Source organism: Pangasianodon hypophthalmus, chromosome 14 (assembly GCF_027358585.1).
Source record: "Pangasianodon hypophthalmus isolate fPanHyp1 chromosome 14, fPanHyp1.pri, whole genome shotgun sequence".
NCBI classification, from domain to species: Eukaryota; Metazoa; Chordata; class Actinopteri; order Siluriformes; family Pangasiidae; genus Pangasianodon; species Pangasianodon hypophthalmus.
Window position 1 is genome coordinate 18,152,819 of NC_069723.1, and position 20,614 is coordinate 18,173,432.

Below are 20,614 nucleotides of genomic sequence, written 5' to 3' on the forward strand. Positions count from 1 at the left end.
CAGAACATACACAGACGATAAGGTTGGCAAGACTTCGCTACAGGGCGTGTTGGCCATATATGCTTTATAGGTAGGAAGTAACCTGGAAGTAGTAACAGAACAGACGGGGAGATATAATGTCTGTTCTGTGTAGTCAAATCATGTCAAGTAAATCTTTATTGTCATCATAGCCATAAATACTGTGCAGTACAGTCTCAAGCCAAGCACATGATACATGTATGACATAGACAGTGCTGACAGGACGTGAATTAAGTGCAACAGGAATATGAAGCATGCAGGGAGGGGGTATGGGAAACAGTCGGGGTGCGAACAAACTTGGGCAGCAGAGCATAAATGCTCCAATCACAAAAACAAACATTTAACATGACAATAATACATTGCAGTAAACACAGCAGGTTCCAAATCTGCCAGTAGAATGAATTTAGTAAAAGTGTACGTGCAGTAATGCTTGTAACCTCAGTAACCTCAGATGAATGAGGTTTAAAGTGACTGTGGTGCTGTAAAGAATCAGTACAATCAAACTGTCGGTGTGCTGTAAACAATACATTGGTGTAGTAATGAACAAAGTGACGTGCATCATAATTGATTTAAATTGTCTATGCAGTAGGATGGGGAGAGTTACTAGGATCACTAGAACACTACAACAGAGTGTTTCCCTATTAGAAAAGGATTCAAGCAGAGTCCCTTTAGGAAGCCAAGAACCCTTGGATAACTCTTTTTCCCCAGAATGTGTACTAGTATTTACCAGCACTGTGTAGTTCTGTTTGAACTTCCTGAACTGAAGCCTTTGCTACTTATCCGATCTCTGTCCCTCTGTCAGGTCTGGAAAATATTTGCATAGACATCTGTCCTTGTAAAGAAGTAATCTTATTAACAATATTAATGCTGAATGAGTTCAAATAATCATTAACAGTTTTCCTATAACAGCTTTTCATGTTACAGAGAAACTGCAGAGCACAAAGTCTTTCCAGTGTTGATCGCCCTGAGAAATAGTACACACTGTGAGATCATTTTTAATGTGTCTTCTATTCTTACAAAAACAACAGTGTTAGGGATATTAGTGGCAGCATTTTTTTGTTGCTTTTTTTGGGAATACCACATTGGTTAAATGGATTCCTTCAGAGCAGAATGAATGGATACACACTAGAGTTGCCCCGGGAGAGCAGCGTTTGTTCTGTTGCTTGCTAATGCTCGATTTAATCGAGTCTGATCCTACACTGAACCCTCCAGCTCTGAGATCCAATGTGACAAAGCTTGGCATTCATCCTCCTTTTCCTGTACTACAAACCCTGCAATATTGAGAAAGATGTACCAGAGTCTGAACACAATTGGACTGTAATGGACTGCGTGTTGTGGGACTTGATCATCAGTGCTAAAGGATATGGATTGTTATTGGGAGAATTTCATTTTTCAGCACTTTTTTTTTCATCATAGAGGACATATTTAAAATGTTTGAGAACCCTTACTTTAAATTTCTAAATGGAACTTTTTTCCATAATTATTATTAATTACTAACTAATAATTTGTTAATCATCATTTAATCATCTAGTACTTGCAAACACATGTTTAATTATTATTATTGTTTAATTTAAATGCACACATTCTAATTTTTAATTCATATGAACAACTGCTTACTAAGTGTCTACAGCCCATTGGATTTTTTTTACATACATGTTACTTGTTTGTGATGACAGAATAACTCTTAAATGTTATAGTGAAATAATCTTTTACTCAGTCTAACCTTATTTGTCATTTTTCTTTTCCTGTCAACAGGTGTGTATGCGTTTGGCCTCTTCGCCACAGATATCTTCGTGAATGCGGGTCAGGTAGTGACGGGGAATCTGTCCCCTTACTTCCTGACTGTGTGTAAACCCAACTACACGGCTCTGGGTTGCCAGCAGGGTGTGCGCTTCATCAACCAACAGGAAGCGTGCACGGGAAACGGTGACGACATCCTGCGTGCTCGCAAATCCTTTCCTTCCAAAGAAGCCGCTCTCAGTGTCTATGCAGCCCTTTACATCGCTGTGAGTACAACTCAGTTTAGCTTTTAACAAAACACATTTTCAGCTGTACTAAAATCTGGGAGTTGACCCCTAATAAGCAAGGCAAGATTCGGATTTAGAAACAGAATCCATCCCTTCTGTGCGAGACTAATGAATATAGGGCCAAACAGGTGTCTGTAAAGCAGCATTGCTTTTGCTGGTTTGTTGCTAACTGAAGCCAATGGAATCCAATGGATTTTTTTTCTCCAAAAAAATTATAATCCTCCTAAAATAAAAGATGAAACTCTCTTTTCCATCTCACTCTACAGTGTATAAAATAACCAAAGCTGACTCAGTATTGTGCTACTTTTAAAAATCGAATGTGCCTCCGTCAGCCTGAGGCCTTTCGTTGTCACCTAAATTCAAATGTAGCCTAGTTCATTCATTCATTCTTTTTTAGTAACCGCATTATTCTGGTCAGAGTCACGATGGATCTGAAGCCTATCCCAGGAACACTGGGCATGAGGCGGGAATACACCCTGGATGGGATACCAGTCCATCGCAGGGCACCATGCACACACATTCACACACTCATGCACACCTAGGAGCAATTTATCTTAGCCAATCCACCTCCTGGCCTGCTTTTGGGAGGTTGGAGAGAAACAGAGAACCCAGAAGAAACTCAGACAGACACAGAGAGAACAAGGACATGAACTCCGTACAGTAATCCGAGCTCAGCGATAGAACAGCGAGAATTTAAAATACCATTGTGTTTGATTTTCCGAACTCCAAAAAATGTAAATGGTTGCACCAAGCAGCGTACTTTCAATGCAGCTTTAAAATCTAAATTAAAACTCACACCTACCAATTAGTATGTGTAAAATCCACTATAAAATTAGCTTTTTGATTTGTTAAGTGCTTGCAAAGGCAGATTAAGTTAACTGCTTATTTGTTGCTATAGTCTGTTGCAGTAGAACCCCAGTTGTCTTTGAACCCCCAGCGCAGAACAGAACAAGCACATAACTAACAGAAAATCCAACAGAAAAAGGCCCTGCAAACTGCAAATGAATTGAACTTGTGAATTTGTGGGGAAGTGGAGAAGGAGAACTCAGTAATAAAAAACTTTACTGAATGCTTTGGGAGCTCAGTGCTTTTCCTCATGGCATGCTATACCTGTGCGCATGAGGGACTTGTGTGAGTTGAATTGCATTGCGCTTTTTCGACAACAGAACAAAATGTTGAATGCTGGTCTTGTAGCAGGATGGATTTCATTGGTTTGCAGCACATCATCACATCACTGCAGGTGTTTCCACTACCATAGAAGTAGACATTAAATATTTGAGACTGAAGCCTATTCATTTTGATCTAAGAAGAATTATATCACTAAGGATACGAGAAACTAGGACACTTATTCAACCCTCACACCTTTAAGCAATTTTGTCTAATATACAGCACAGGTGAAATTTTAGCTCTTAGTGGTATATACTCCAGCACTGCACACTACACAGGTATCTGTAGAGCATCAGTGCTTTTGTTCTTTTATTACTGACTGACGTCAAGGGACACTTATTGGAAACCAATTATAATCCTCCTAGAATAGGAGCGTAAACTGTCTTTTCCATTTTTTCCCCATCTATTTCTGCAGCCTATAACATAACAAAAGCTGACTCAGTATTGCACTAGTTTTGAAAATCAATATTTCTTCTCTATCAGCACACACTGAGGCCTGAAACTTTAAAGTTGGCCACCAAACTTAATGGATTCAAATCAGAGTATATTATAGAAGCATTGGTTTTACCAACTGATCATCAACACCCTGTCGATATGCAGTATCTGAGGAAATAAGAAATACGACTGCACTAAAACACATCTAGAGAGCAGAACCACCATTTTTTTTGCTTTACAGTTTAGGCAGATAGATTTCTTCCCTTTTTTCTACTAGCTTTGTGGTGTAGCTCCAGGCCGAATAAAAGATCATACTGCAGTGAATACAAATGTGGTCTGACCAAAATGCTTAAGTAACATAACCTATTGTTTTGGAGACAATATTTTGTATTATTTTATATTAGTTTATATTGTTTCATGGGTGTGAAATTTACCAAAAGTTTATTTCACCTGGTTGCTTGATGGACTTGTAGGAATCTGTAACATGCTGTGTGATGAGGCAGGACACAAGTACATAAACTCAGAGCTTTCTTTATTAGGGTGAATCCAATACTCATATTCGTAATCCATAGCAGAGGACAGAGAACTGGTAGGAAGGGTTATCAGCGGAATATCCATAATCATAAACATTATACACGCGAGGGTCTAGACACGGAACAGAGGACATGCAATATAAACTTGGAAACCAGGCTTAGAATTGCAATACTTATGACAAAACTAAACAATTGTCTATAGGTCCGTTGAGATATTAATGACCTATTTTGTGTGACCAACAATTTAAAAAAAATTGCTATTTGACAGGTATAAGCTGATGTAATGCAATCACAGGATATCAAACTCACTGCCCCTTTTAGCACCATAGAGTTATTATTCCACCTAGTGGTCAAAAATAGAAACTGCAACAGTCACAATTAGATGCCCACTGGGACGGGAATCATGCTGCCCCATGCTTACTTTTCAGGTGAGGAGGATCAGCGGACAGACAGTTAAAGGCTGAGTTGCCAGATTTGGACTCATTTAAGTGCATGTCAGAAAAGGCCTCCTTACTGCATGGCCTCCAAGATCTTGCTTTATACCAAATATTCAGAATTAAATGTAATACATTTCTGCAAAATCTCAAAGTGTAAGTCAAATCAATATCAATATCAAATCATGATTCTCAAATGCATTTCAATGATACATGATATAATTTAAAACATGATTTAATACTTGATATAATAAAATAAAAACCAACAAAACCTGTGATATTTTCTTTAATGGCTGCAAAAATTATTTATTTTTATTTTTATTTCTTATATTACATAAAAAATAGACATAAATGTAACACTGAAAGGAGGAAAAAGTCTGTAAATTTTTTTTTTACAATTTTAAACATTAAGCACAATTTTTTATATCACATCAGCTGATTTTTTTTATATCACATCAGTTTTTTTTATTACAGTCAGTTTGTAATAAAAAACAATATTTAATACAAAAATATCCATAATATCTTGAAAAAGCATATTAACCTAATATTAACCTAATTTATTACAATACTGATGTTATATGATCATATTGCCGAGCCTTATGTAAGACTCATAAATTTTCTATTGATCATGCTCATGAAATGAACCATATTTTATTAAAATATAAAATTATTCAAGAGGAGGTTGATTTTGACAATAATGCCCATAGAGAAGGACATCGAACAGACAGAGTTTGTTAAGCTTTTAGGAGATTAAATCGATGGCTTCTATGACAGTAATCATGTTAATAATGTTGATGATACCAAAGTACAGACTGCTACAGAAATGACAGCGGGCTGAAAGAATCGATGAAATGATTGAGCCTTAAAGCCTCTCATCTTTGCTGAATTACCTGCTCTCTGCCGTTAAAGAGATAAAGTGAGGAAAGGAGCTTATATAAACGTGTGAGTGCAGTGGTTCAGTGTGTTCCTGATGCTGCTCGCTCCAGGCTCTGTGTGTGTGTGTGTGTGTGTGTGTGTGTGTGTGGAGATAGAGGGCACTTCCTGCTCTAGTGCCCTTTTCTTTCTCCTTCCTTCCTTCAAGGCTGAGATGAAACAGCAGGAGGAACAGACAGGACGCAGCTAATGACGTAGCCAGTTCCTTCCAAGTAACGCGCTGTCTGTTGATGTACCAGGTCTCATGAGAGCTTCTGCAGCCGCAAGCAGACTGATGAATGCATATTGATGAAAATGTAAAATATGCTGATATTAATTTCTACATGTTAATAAATACAAAATCCAATACAAATACAGTAAGAGGACATTTCTGTAATGCTGTAAAAATATAAATCTTCCTTGTTACTCTAGTAACAGTCAATAACTTAGGAAATACAGCATAGAAATGTTGTACAAAATACAGAAATATCAGAAGATTTATCACCCAAGAACTACACCCTACAGAACACTGAATCTATCTGTTAAAGTTGAGGTCTATTGCAGATCTGTATTTGATTTCAATAGAGCATATGTAAGTGGCCCAAATTGGAATGAAAAGTATGAAATATATTTTTGCTGCTTTCACACTGTTATGAAGATGACAGATCGGTGTCACAAATAAGGAAATAGATTAGAGCTGGGGACGTTTTAGCAGTATGAATATAGTCATCATGTTTTAAGCGCTCTTATCATTAAGAGCTGCCTTACTGAACATTCCAGGACTAAAACATAAGAAAAGTGATGATGAGGGTTGTAGCTTTTTATTCAGCAAAAATCTGATATTCACTAAACATTAATCAATGATCTGTCTATGACCAGTTTAAATAATAGCCCAAAACATGTCTTTGTACTTGAGTATTTAATTATATTGTTATTTGTAATAATAAATAAAGCTATATAGCTATTGTAACTACTGTAGCTTTACTTTGACTTTTGCACTTTGTGTGTTATTCATTAACACCTGTTTATAATTGAGTTTTTTTAACAGTGAATATGAAGACTGATTATAGCAGATTGCGTGTGTTTGCGCAGATGTACATCACATGCTCAGTGAAGTCCAAAGGCACACGTCTGGCCAAGCCTGTTGTCTCTCTGGGCCTCATGTGCCTGGCTTTCCTGACCGGAATAAACCGTGTGGTGGAGTATCGGAATCACTGGAGCGACGTCATCGCCGGCTTCATCATTGGAGCGGCCATCGCTATCTTCATGGTAAGATAGATATTGCACATTTGTCTGGTCATTCCACTTTCATTGTGGTAAATTTTGGTTTTTTTTTTTGTTTTACTCAGTTTTGTTCTTTATTTTACTCAATGTACCAATTTAGTTCTCTCCAGTTCCCAGTCATTGTTAGTTTCATCTTATTGCATGACAGTATAATCAATCTAATTCACTGCCAGGAAATATTTTTTTATTTAATCAGTTAGGAAAAAAATAGGCTATATTTCTCCATCAGGATCATTCTTCCCTATTACTGCCACTCTTACAGCAGTTACTTGGATAACTTGACACAGAGAGGAGTGTTAGCTTATTTTAGGTATTTAAATAAGTATCAAATGAGTATAATTGCAGTTTTGATAAATAATAAAATAAACACAGTGCTCCAACTTTTGGACCCTCCTTGATATTAGGTGCATGTTATTTTTCTTCAGTTTTTAGGCCCAATTACAGTAATGGCATGCTGGATGGAAGCTAAAAGTTGAGGTCTTTTTATAAGCCACTAAAGCTGCTGCATTCATTTGTGAACACACAAAAATACACTGCAGCATAAAATTCTTCTCCTTCAGGATTCACAGTCATGGGTGGAAGACAGATTTGTGCCCAGTCATAACCTCTATTTCCATGGGTCACTGTGATTTTACTGCTGTGTCATTCTGGAGCAAATGGAACTAAATTTGTTGAATCAGAAAATCTTTATGTGCCAATTGTATAGAGTAAACAGGGAATTTGTTCTGGCATGTAGTAAGCTATAGAAGGGTGAGAAATTAAAGAAAAAAACCTTAGCAAAAAAAAAAAAACAAGCTTATTATTAACCTTGGCTTAGTCTCAACCTCAGACACTATGCATGGGATACAGAATGTCTCATATCTTTTGTAGACTTTCCTGGCTGGGGAGCATGGTAACTTAGTGGTTAGCACTGTGCACAAGTTTCTGGAAGGAAAACTAACTTATAATCACCATGACACAATGAGCTTTTTGGAGCAAAACATTGTCACTGGATTAAAAAAAAAAAGTTCACTGAACCTTGTCTTTAAAAAATGTTCAGGAGTCTTGTGTAAAGCACTTAGTGGTGAGTAAACAAGATACTTTCACATGCTTTCTGACAGCCTGTGGGAAAAGGTCTGTGGTTTATCTGCCTTGTCAGGTAAATTGCCTCTTTCTGTAAAAGTAGTCCATTCTTGGTCGGTTATTGACGAAACGTGTACCAGACTCTGTAGTGGAGCTAGAGGTCTGGCTTATGAAGCTAACCTCAGCTTAATATTTGCATCTGCCATCAAAGAAGACATCTTTTCTCTCACATGCTGTTTGCCATACATCCCCATACATCCCTAATCGAATTGGAAGATATAATCTCTCCAGAAGGTCCTGCATCTGTTTTGCATTTAGGATCCATGGATTGAAACCTTGTCTTACAGATGGGATGAGTATACTTTAGTGAACCTCAGGGCTATGTCAAAAGGAGTTTAATGCTCTCAGTAGGGCCACTCTTGGTGAACAGATCTGAAGGGAGAGGTCAGACAAAGAGCAATCCTAAAGACACCCATGAACAAGACCTGGAACCAGACCTGGGGGTCGTGCCTACAGACAAGCATATGGTGACTACGCAAGCCTTGTAACCCGGGCAGGTTCAGTCCAAAATGTTGACATGGCACCATCTTGTGGACACACAAGCTGCAAGTTGAAGAGTCAGGTGCAATGCCAGTCAGGCAGCATGCATGTGACTGACAGGCTTAGATGGACTAGACCATTTAGTGCATACAAATGATGCACAAAAATGCTGCTTGTGCTTTAAAGTATCCATGATAACAATGTGTTCAAAATCTAAATATACTATAAAACTGATTAAATAATCTCTGAGCAACCTATTGGATACAAACCTGTCTGAATACAAGGCTAGATATTCTACAGTAACCCTCTTCCTGTCTTTCAGCCACTGAAGCTCTACACAAAACCAGGGAAAGTCTTCATGCTTCTTCCTCTATCACACTATGAATCTCAAGATCCTTATCACTACTCTTGCTGATTTCAACAAGGGAAGCTGACCTTGTTTTTTTTCGCAGAATCGATCTTACCATGTGGCCTGGAGAGGTTCAATTTCATCACCACAGAGTCACATCATAGGAGTTCCCCAGGGCTCAGTTCTTAGGCTACTTTTGTTCTTATATACTAAATTACTGGCCTCAAGACTTGTTTTACCACTGCTCTGCTGATGAAACAGAACATTACAGGGCTGTGGTAGCTCACATTCTGAGCTTGTTATTGGAAGATTATGAGTTCAAATCCCAGGTCTGCCAGAGAACCACTGCTGAGCCCCCAAGCAAGGTACTTAACACTACTGTGTGCTTGGATTAGATTCTGTCTGAAGTTTTTGAAAAAAGTATCTGCCAAATGATTAAACATACTTCTCTTTTCCTCCAGCTACCTTCCAGAGTCTACTAGAAATATCACACAGCCTTTCCACCATCTCTTTGTATCATTGTGCCTTTTGCTTTTGGCACATTTTGTAAGTCACTCTGCCAAGTGAGTCAATATAAATGTAAATGATCAGGACATGCCTAGTGGGTGCTCCTCCTCTCCCACATAGACCATGCAGTTAGCAGGGAGCAGCCCCCTTTATTGTGAGTAGATAATTATGTTAAGTACCTAAAAGTGCATGATGGGCACTTATATAGGACACTCAAACGAAAGTGAAATACTGCAATTAGTTTTTGATATATTCGAAATAAAAATAAGACCTCTTACATCAATATAGGACAGCTTTAAAAAGGAAAAGCCAGAGTCTTCTTCTCAGATCTGACAAAGCACCATGGTGCCAAGACAACCAAAGGTCAGTGTGTAAAAGTGTTAAGGAGTGTGTGTACAGTGTGGGAGCTGTTGCTTGGTTGCTTCATGCTGAGAGAAAGTAACATTGCAGTTGGTTTTGGGTGGAAAGTGAGTGTTTGCTTGAGAATGCGATACATGCTGACCTATTTCTCCATGTGGAGATGAGAGGTTGGAGAATGGGGAAAGAAGAAATTCAAATGTTACAGGACCCTAATGTCACATGGTATCATATATGGTGAGAGTATTCATTCTAAAATTAAAATAAGGTCTGGTTACATAAAATTTCATTCTAAAATTAAAATAAGGTCTGGTTACATAAAATTCTTTGTTTAAAAAGGTCTGGCTAAGGAATTAACCTGAACAAATGTTGACAAGAGTTACCTTTTAATGCTTAAACATTAGTGATTAGTTTCTGTTTATAAATAAGACAGATTTAGTGGTTTTGTCTTGTATTGTTTTGTAGTGGCGCTTCACGTTACCACTTTTGACTAGTGTCATGGCCTCTGCACTTATGAGACACATCTAAATAAAATAAAAAATCTATGAAATTCTGGGAAAACACTCCCCGTTATGACCTAAAGTCTTTAGCATGTCTCTAGTCCAATGAGTTGCCTTTAGCTAAATAATTAAAAGTACATTAATGAATGTGATTTCATAAGCAGTAACAGATGATCTGCTACAGAAGCTGAGTTAGTTCATAGAGTCGCTGAACGACTGCCAGGTTTTTATATGTTTATTGACTCTGCTACAATATTTTTTCAAGTACTTGGTCCGATCCGCTGAAATGCTTTGCTGGATTTGTATCTGGACTGTTACCTGTCAGTTTACGATTAAGATCTATGGGCTCAGATTCAAATCACTGTACTAGTTTTCATAATCCAGTAGACTCCCTTTCCTCCAATGGAACATTATTTTTGATTAAAATGTGCTGTTTATGTAACGCTGAATCACATTGTATCATGCTGAAACATTTCTGAATCACATTGTCCTGGATTACCGGCTGCTTTATATGTGTCTTTTTTTTTTTTTTTTTACCTTGGTTGTTTGATCATGTGATCAATTTTGAAAGGAAAAGTAGATGACTAGTGTGCTGAACAGCAGTCTTGTGCAGAAATAGCTATAGATTGTAGAGCATGCATTGAAGAGGATGATAAATTGCTGCATCTGTATGAAGTTGACCATAGAGCTTCGTGCTGTGCTCCATTTAAAATCATCCTCTACTATCTATTGGAACATTGCCCATATTGTCCCTGCCTCACTGAAAATGGTCTTTTTGTCTAGATAATGGATGATTATGCTGTGGGACACACAGTGCTTCATTTAGGGCAACTATCCATGCGAGGGGGCCTGCAAAGTTACATAAACCATCGTTTATGGCTTTTGCCAAAAGGAGCCAACGGGTTCACTCCCAGACTGCCGCTGGGTCTCTCTGGTGGTTTAAAATGCTTGTTTTCTCTTTGTTTTTTGTTGCATTTGTTGAAGGTGGTTTGTGTAGTGAAGAACTTCAAAGGAAAATCTCTGCTGAGCGAGATACCGCCTGAGGAAAATGTTTCCAGCGCTCCCATGCTTGGAGAGCCCAGGATGGAGAAATACATTGTCTCACAGGTAAAGTACTGATGTAACACTGGTTTACCGTATGATAATCAGAGCTGGATTCCAGTTATTTTTCATGAAAAAGTGTGCACCATGCTGTTTCAGAGCCATTTCAATGTGAGATGTACTGTAAAGATGCCATGATTATTAACCTAAATGTAATCAGTGTTGTATATGTAGTATATATGTATGTAATATACAATACAATACAAAAATGATACTGTTAAAGAACTAAGGATTCAATACATTCACAATACTGAACCAATACAATTCAAATCCGACCAATGCAATTCACTTTAATGAAATTTAACATGCATAGGTTAGACTCAGTAAGTAACAGCAGTTTCATACATTTCTTTACTGTCTTTATTAGTACTATATGAATTATCTGTAGTACATTATTTATCTACACAAATCATAATTTTTTTCATATAGCACATTTAACTAAAATTCCAGCACAGCTATCACGTGTCATATTTCATTTTCTCTAACACTATAGGAGCGCATGTCCTTGAAAAAAAACAAAACAAACAAAACTGCTAAAACTAGCATTACCTGTTGCACCTGTAGGTGCAGGCTCCCTTCTGGTTAACGTTACCCCACGCTACATTCGGAGGTGTGTAGCAAGGTTTATGGTGCTGTCAGAATATTTTATGGCAGTGTTGCAAGTAGTATATATAGCAGTGCTTTTGTTGAGACTCCCTGAGCTTTTATTGAATCCAAAGTAATTCCAAAGTTTTGATTTAATGCTTAAGACTCCCTCTCTCTCTCTTTCTCTCTCTCTCTCTCTCTCTCTCTCTCTCTTTCTCTCTCTCTCTCTCGGTTGCTTGTTTGCACACGTGCATGTGGTGGTAAGTGTGCATTGATTTTCAACGGCAGAATCAGTTTTTAACCTTTTTTCCTTTTGATTCGAAACTGATCTACGCTACGATCTACAACGCCTCCATATCGGAGACTGTTGGACCGATTTTCCTATTCAAATCATTTCTTTTCTCTACACTTATACTCAATTGTGATTTTATTAAAATGGACCAGCACTTTTAGAACAGCTAAGCAGGTGCCCAGTCTTATGAAACATAAATGCTAGATATTCCTAAAATGCATGAAAATGAGTGCGATTATTACATAAAAGGCTTATTTCAGTCAGTTGGGGTCATTTTTATGCTTCATCTGTTCTACTTGCTCAAGGCAGGAGTGTGTTTGTCTGTGTTGTAGCACTAATTTCACTTTCCCATGAGCAAAATTAAAGAAATTAAAATAAAAATGCAAATCTAACTTGTGCTTGTGGAAGAGAGTTAATTATTACCCACTATGAGGTTCAGATCTTTATTATTACAATTTGAAAACAATACATAGCATACATTATTTCTACAGAAGTGCAGTAATTAGCCTTTATGTTAATATGTACTAAATCTTAGTCATTCTGGACATGATCTGACCTGGTTTATTTTATCCAGAAAAAGTATAATAATCCATAAAACACATAATATAAGAAAATAAAATATGCACTATGTGACAACATAGTCATGTAATGAAGAAGAGAATCAACACCCTGAAGCTGATTATTATTCTATAACATCACATCCCAAAGTTATTTCTCTTATTCCAAAGTAAAGCTAACAATTATTTATTTATTAAAGAATGGCACATCCTACTTTTTATCCATTTATAGTTGCATTTAATGTTGTGGAACATCCGTGAAACAAGTTATTTCCTGTTATCATGTAGTTATAAACAGTTTTTCTCTCACCCGCCTCTCTTTTCTTTCCCTTTTATAGTTAATAAGGCAAAAAAATTCACAGCTTGTCATGTTACCTTCGGCTGTGTGTCAGAAAACTTAATGTTACAGCTTTAGCTCTAATGGTTATAAAGCGTGGACACTGTAGACTCCTTCCAAATATGCTAAATAAACGTCTCCTCCCAGGAAACTAAACCATCTGTTTATGTGGCGCATCTGCCAGAACTATTGTCCAAGCTGCTGTTATAGAAAATTAATCACAACCTTCTTACCAATTCTTCCCTGTGGTATAACGTGGTATACATTTTGATACAAAAATTATTATTCTAGCATGTCCCTTTAGAGTTTTTTAACCAGTGTGGCCTTCTTCATAAAGAGGTGAATATCGTAGAAACATACATATCTACGTTATTCTGATAAAGGCTAAAGCAGTGTTCTTTTTAAAAAAACATTTCCCTAACAGATTAATTGAACCCTCACACTACAGCTGCAATGTTATGTAGCACTTAATGATGTTCTCTGAAAATGTTAAGTAATAAGAGGGTTTACTCAATGGGATAATGGGTGTGATGTACTAAACACTGTGATAATGGGTTCTATGTTTTTCGTGCCCTATTTTATCCTTACTTTTCTACCATTTTGAATTTCCATTTTGAATTTAATATTACAAGTAATTTGTAGTTATGTGCAGTTATGTTTATTATTCATCAAAGTTGCATTCAGTTAAATCTGATTGTAAAATGATCACACACAAATTCATTGTATCTGTACTCACATCTGATTAGAATGAAGGTAATGTTTTAATACTTGTTTTCCACTTTATCATCAATTTTATCATCAGTGTCAAAATTATCATCAATGTCATCAATGGTTATACCAAGTATAATAAGTAGAGCAATAGAAACCATAACCATAATAACAATGAAATGTTATATAAACACAATTGCACATGCAGGAACCTCAGACTAAAATCTCTATAGAATCTCTCTATCCTCTTCCACATACTTAAGCTCACAGACGCCTGTGATTGGCTAATTTCTCTGTGTGCTGCGAATCATAGGTGCATGACCTTTATTAGATTAATTGATTAAGAAGTGTATACAAGAGACACCGTTAAGCTCTGATCTGCTCATTAGCGATACATTTGTAAATTTAAACTTTATATCCAGAATTTATATATTTCTGTAAAGCTGCTTTGTGACAATGTCCATTGTTAAAAGTGCTATACAAATAAAATTGAATTGAATTGATCTGGATGTGAAACTTGTGAGCACATGAGCTTATTATGTATTATAAGTTATATAAGTTATTATATCATTTCATATGAACATATGAATATCATTTTTTGAGGCTTTGTCTGGACACAAGCACCACTGAAATTCATGTTTTCCCATTTGATTTAAGTCCTCAGATCTTGACTAAATGCAGGGCAAAGCTCATGTAAATTAGATGCGTATAAGGAAAAATTGGGGTGTTATATGTGTATGATATGTAAATAAGAGACTAGTGGGTGGGAGCTTCCATCCATGCAACTGAATCTGATACATCATTTGCGAATATGAATATGACTTAAAAGTGCACACAGAAACCATACTGCATCATTCTTAAAGTGAGTGCATGTGATATGTTGAATGTTAGGCATTCAGGATTGCTGTATTAGGACACAACTGTTTTAATGAGAGACACACAGATCAGCAGTCTCCTCTAGATCAGTACTGAGCAGTCCTTATGTACAAAGCAAGCTCATGTACAAACACTCAGCTTTACCCTCAGAGATGTGTGTATCCGTAACTCTGAGGGCTTCATACTGCATCGTGCACTGGACTGATAGAGAAAGCAGTGCTTATTCTGTAGGCATATGATGAATAGATCAATGTGACTTCCCCAGATTCATTCTGGATTCATATTAGGGTGAGTGAAAGGGCGTTTAGTGGAAGCAGCAGGCAGTCCATCAAGATTATCCTACTGCCAAAGACAAACTGTGTGTGCCTGCAGTGCATGGCTAGCATTCACTCTGTAATGGGTTACGTCAAGGCTACGTCGTTTATCTTGAAAATTGTTAAGGCATTTGTCGGAGTATGGGGTGACTCTCTACCCGGTATTTGACATAGAAACTCTGATAATGCTTCATGAAATTAATTCACTACTTTAATTAATTCCTTTTTTTCATTTCACTACTGATGACTGATAAAGAACGGTGCATAATTATAAAGCAGCTTTAATATTAATATAGTGTCTGCTGAGCCAATGTAGTTTAAGTGAATAGACTTAAATCTGTTTTTAAATTGTCTTGAATGCATTTACTCCTGCGTTTCATGTGAACAATTTATATCTGGACACAAAACTACCAAGTTGGGTTCTAAATCAGTACGGAATGAATTACAGTACTTTATTAGAGCTTATAAAATCTGTGTTCATCAAATTGCCATGAAGTGGGAGATCCTCAACTTGCTGCAGAACCAAAAGTCCAGGGATGGAGCTGGATCTGATCCAACTCCTTCTATAAGCATAACCTAAAACTCTAAACCCTAACAATAACCCCTAACTCCAAATCCAGACCCACAGTCTGAAACATACACCACCCTCTGGACTTCTGGATCGACTCACCCAGCTCCGCCCAGGTAGGAGGAGCTGGAACAGGTCTGACTCCACCTCATGGACTTTTTGTTCTGCATGTGTGGATGTATTTTTGTCAAATCCAAGTCATTAGGCAGAATCAGGCAGAGGTCAGTTGATCAGACAAACAGAACACTGCAGATCTTGTAACAAACCAGGAAAATACAAAACATAATACAAGTGTTCAGAATTAGAACAAAACATGAAACCTCGAAAACAGAAATAGAGTTTGAGTGGTTTAAATGGGCAGAGTTGATGGAAGCTAAACAGTCTTAAAATCTGAATTGGATTCGGAACAGCAGAGGTGGCTCCTGGCTCGGCGGAGAAATCAGATGTGACACTAATAATAATAATAATAATAATAATGTTATAGCAATGTGTGACTGATATTCCTGTTTTGTTTGTCTTGTTTCCAGAGTCCTATTACCTATGCCGAGGTCACATGACGGCGACATCACGAGAAAGTCCCAAAATTCGAGGAAAACACTGCAGCTCTTCTTGTTGACAAACAAGTGCAATGTTATTTTTGAGGGATTTTTTTTTTTTTTTTACCATAAATTACTGCAGCACTTAGTATAAACCCAGATTTTCCTTGTCTTGTTCTTTTACCAAATGTAGTGCATATTCCTATTTTTATAAAGATGACCAGTTTGTATCAGCGTCCTTGAACACACAGCATCAGGAAGTAATGTTGCAAAGCAACAGTGTGCGTAGTGAATTTTTGCTGTCCTACTGAAACCATTTTGACATTAGTCTATATGTTAATAGGTTGTGTTACATTACATCTGTCAATTAGTGTATAAACATATGATCCATGGATTCATTTTACTGTCCATAAATAGATGAGTTAATTGGTGTTGTACATAAATAGACCATTGTCTGAGCAATTATTTTCAATCTGTCCATTGTGGGTTGTTGTTATTTGTAACGTTTTTTAGTGTTTGTGACGATTGATAACATTTTTGTTGCTGATCATCTTTAAACAAAATGTTACGTAAGGAATAAAAATGATGGGGTGTGCTGTTATAGGAAAATAATCAATGAAATGGGGTATAATGTGGCTCATTGTGAAGCAGAGTTACTTAGTGTTAACACCTCAAATTGATTATTTTCCAATTAAAGTGCATCTCAAAGTGTTTTATTCCTCTTATACTACAGCAGTTTGCCAATTTTTTTTATTAATTAATGTACAACACATCATACTTTTTGTCTGTTTGTATCTACATTTAATGTTATGGAATGTCTGTGTTAGTTCCTGTTATCATTTTACATTATAGCAGCTATAAATATTTGTCCATTCATGAGCCTCTCTTTTTTCCCTTTCTCTTGAAATTAGTAAGAGTATTAAAAACTAGAAAAGACTAGTACATGTCATGTTACCAAGAAAGCTCGAAGCCAACCACCCTGAAGACTTTGGCATGTTGGAAAACTTAAATCTTTATGTCTGACTGTTACAAAGCGCTGAAACTGAAGACTCCTTCAAAAAATACTAACAAATATTTTTCTACACTTTTTTAAACTGTTTCTGTGGAGCATCTGTCATACTAATCCCTATGTAAGTGTTTCCTGTAGAAATGATACTGTATTAGAAGATGTGTGTTAATATAAACCTGCAGCCACTACTACTACAGAACTTCTGTCAGAGCTGCTGGTATAGAAGATTAATCAACACCTTCTGACCAATCAGAGTTGAGAATTTAACAGCACTGTGGTGTAAAGAAACTGTATGCCATTATAACTTAGAAATGTTGTGGGTTTCCACCATTTCTTTAGCAATGTGTTAAAAGGTGTGCACACATCCGAGTACCATTGTTGTACAGATTTTTGTCATTTTTGATCTGCAGTGTGAGAGAAGTGATAAGCGGGAGGTGAGATTGATTTTGGTGTCATCGTTAGAGACAGCGGCTCAGCCAGGGCTGACACATTTAATTGACTGGAGATTAAAGAACTCACAAAAGATTAGACATGCTCAGAATTTGTACACACTGTCCAGCCACTGTGAACTTGTGTGTGTGTGTTTACGTCCTTCATGTGCTCCACATAAACACAGGACGACATAGTTTTATCAGTTGAGCCTTGTCAGACAATCTGCAGTTTACCTCTAAATGATATCTTTACCTTAGAGAGAGATCTTACTGTGACAGAGCTGTTTATTATCATTCTTTATCCCAGATGTGTCTCACTCGCATCCTGCAAGGCCAGCGCATGGTTTATTGTTCATTCAGTCTAACACGTCTATGTATCATGTTGGAGTTAGAGATTAGGCTTTCATAAAAATTGTTGTCAGAAATCTGATAAAAATAGGCACATGCATAATCAATATCCTAAAACAGGTAAATTGGGTCAAATAAAAAAACAAAAAACAACCAGAAACAGGAAACACAAACACTCTGTTCTCAGAAACTCAGAAACTCTGTACTCAAATATATTTAGGCCCAAAACATACAGTGTATATTTTAATTACAGAATGTGTGCGTTTTTCATTTAATTTGATCATGTGTCTTATATGTCTTATATTTTTTTCATGAAGTTCATTTAACATGAATTAAATCAAGACAAAATCAATTCATTCAAGACTTATGCAAATATTAAATATAAATCTAACAATTCTAATATATAATACTCAATTATTTCATGCAGATTTCACAGATTTAAATCGATTTATTTTTGTTTAATAAAAAAAGTATGCATTTTGTTTGTATGCTGATAATGAAAACTGATCATTGTATTGTGTGAAATTCATTTATAGTTAGTGTTCTTACTTGAACACCATTTTAGGAAGTTGTGTTATTTTAGGAATATTACAATGCATAGAATAACATCTTGATAGCTATTCAGATATTTCTGAGTGTACTTAGAGCATAGTCTCATTGACCAAGGAACTGTGTGGATTCCCATAATGCATTGTGTGTGTGTGGAAATGGCAGTTACTTGGATTACAGGATTCAAATGATTGTGTAATGATCATCGACAACCTTTCTATTGATGTCAGATTTGCCTGTTCGTGGGTGTCACTCTGTGTTCACAATAGCAAGTGACAAATCGCTCATGTTGCTTGTACTTTGTTGTGGATGTGTAGAGACTGCTAATTTGTTGTCGCTCGAGAGTGTATACAGGCCAATGCGAAACAGTAGTAGCTTTATATAGAAGCTAGCTAGTAAAAGACAAATGAAATAATGCAGTAATCAGTGTAAAAATTGGTTGTTGGATTTACATGAAGTAGTACATTAAATGCACAGCTAGTACAAGTATACCAATGGGCTCAGCTACTTCCTTCCAAGCTTTATTTTTCTTCATAATGTCTCTCTACACATTTAAGGAGAGGTCATATAAGACAGGTTAAGATGAAACCATGTTTTTTTTATTTTTGTGGATCTAATAGGAACTAATTACAGTGTGTGTGTATGTATTTTTGTGATTTCATGTCAGAAATGTGTGTTTATTCTGTGATAGATTTCAGCATGTCAGAGGAAGGGAATCGTGTTTTCTGTTACCATGTTTGTGTTTTGAAGAGTATGAACTCTCACAGGCCAGCAATGAGATTTTCCTACTGAATTCATAAATAAATTATATTTCATGTCAGAATATATTTCATGTTTGTGCGTTTACACCAAATTGCTTTTTGCTATCTATAACTAGTTTTTTGTGTCTCCTCAGATTTTTGGAGGATTTTTTTTTCTAATCACTCAAAATACTAATCAGAAAGAAAACAGAAATGTGGGAGAATTACAGCAAGTCATCTAGAACAACAAAGCATATTGCTCCATCATTTATGTTTCATATTACATGCATCAAGTGATACAAACTATGCTACAACTCATGGCTCATGTTCAAACTGCAGTGTCTTAACTCAAATCCTTTGGCAGGTCCAGATTTTATTTATTTATTTATTTAACTTCCAGAAATTTCCTATTAGTATAACTGTAGTTATTAATAATTCACTGCAGATACTACTAATAATAAAAAGTTATAATTTCATATAATTATAATCATAATATAATTTCACTGAGACTGAAATTATAAGGTTAAGAAACTATAGTGTTATATGTTATTGACTAGTACAAAATGCCGACACTGGAGACTTCTAATGTTTTTCTTTGTTAAATATAACAACACATTTTTATTCCTTATATTATTAGTTTTAGATTATGTAGATTGTCTGAAATGTACAGTGAGTCCCGGTGAATGAGTTGTTGCGATAGAAATGATAACATACACTATATGGCCAAGCTTTTGTGGACACCTGACCATCACACCCAAATGTGCTTGTTGAGTATCCCATTCCAGATTTAGTTCCCCTTTGCTGTTATAATAAACTCCACTCTTCTGGGAAGGACAAGAGCATTAGTCAGGTCAGGCATTGATGTTGGACAAGGAGGCCTGGTGTGCAGTCGGCTTTTCAGTTCATCCCAAAGGTGTTCAGTGGGGTTGAGGTCAGGGCTCTGTGCAGGCCACTCGAGTTCTTCTACTCCAACCTTGGCAAACCATGTCTTCATGGAGCTCGCTTCGTGCACAGTGGCATTGTCATGCTGGAACAGGTTTGGGCCTCTTAGTTCCAGTGAAGGGAAAACTTAATTCTACAACATACAAAGACAGGCATTTAATTGTGGGCTTCCAACTTTGTGGCAACCGTTTGGGAAAGAATCACATAGAAAATAGAATTCATATAGAATCATATAGAAAATCATATAGAAAATGAATTGTCACCTTCTGATCAATCAGATTCTAGTATAGTATAGTAAGTATGATATAGTATGGTATGGTATGGTATAGTATAGTATAGTATAGTATAGTATAGTATAGTATAGTATTGTGTTCTATCTAATAGAAGCAGGCCAGACTTGCAAGCCAGACTTCTAAAATTTGCTAATGACTAATGACAATATATTTTGTCAAGTGATAAAGGGCCACTTACTTTCACAGAAAGATGTTGTTTGATTGACAGGGTACAACCACAGCCTGTCAGCAAAAATGCAAGGATATCTCAATTTCTCTCAAACAACTCTGGTGTGAACTTTTTTCAATCCAGTGACTTTACTT

The 20,614-nt window shown here is 36.5% G+C and overlaps 1 protein-coding gene across 1 annotated transcript in view; it reads left to right on the forward strand.

Moving 5' to 3' along the window:
• plppr5a (phospholipid phosphatase related 5a) overlaps nt 1–18,000 on the forward strand; it is a 31,419-nt gene extending 13,419 nt beyond the window's left edge. Inside the window, exons 3-6 of the mRNA XM_026934961.3 lie at nt 1,774–2,024; nt 6,619–6,795; nt 11,110–11,232; nt 15,991–18,000. Of these exons, the coding sequence (XP_026790762.1) occupies nt 1,774–2,024; nt 6,619–6,795; nt 11,110–11,232; nt 15,991–16,020 (581 nt within the window). The 3' untranslated portion in view covers nt 16,021–18,000. The remainder of the gene's footprint in view (nt 1–1,773; nt 2,025–6,618; nt 6,796–11,109; nt 11,233–15,990) is intronic.
• Nucleotides 18,001–20,614: the final 2,614 nt, after the last annotated feature.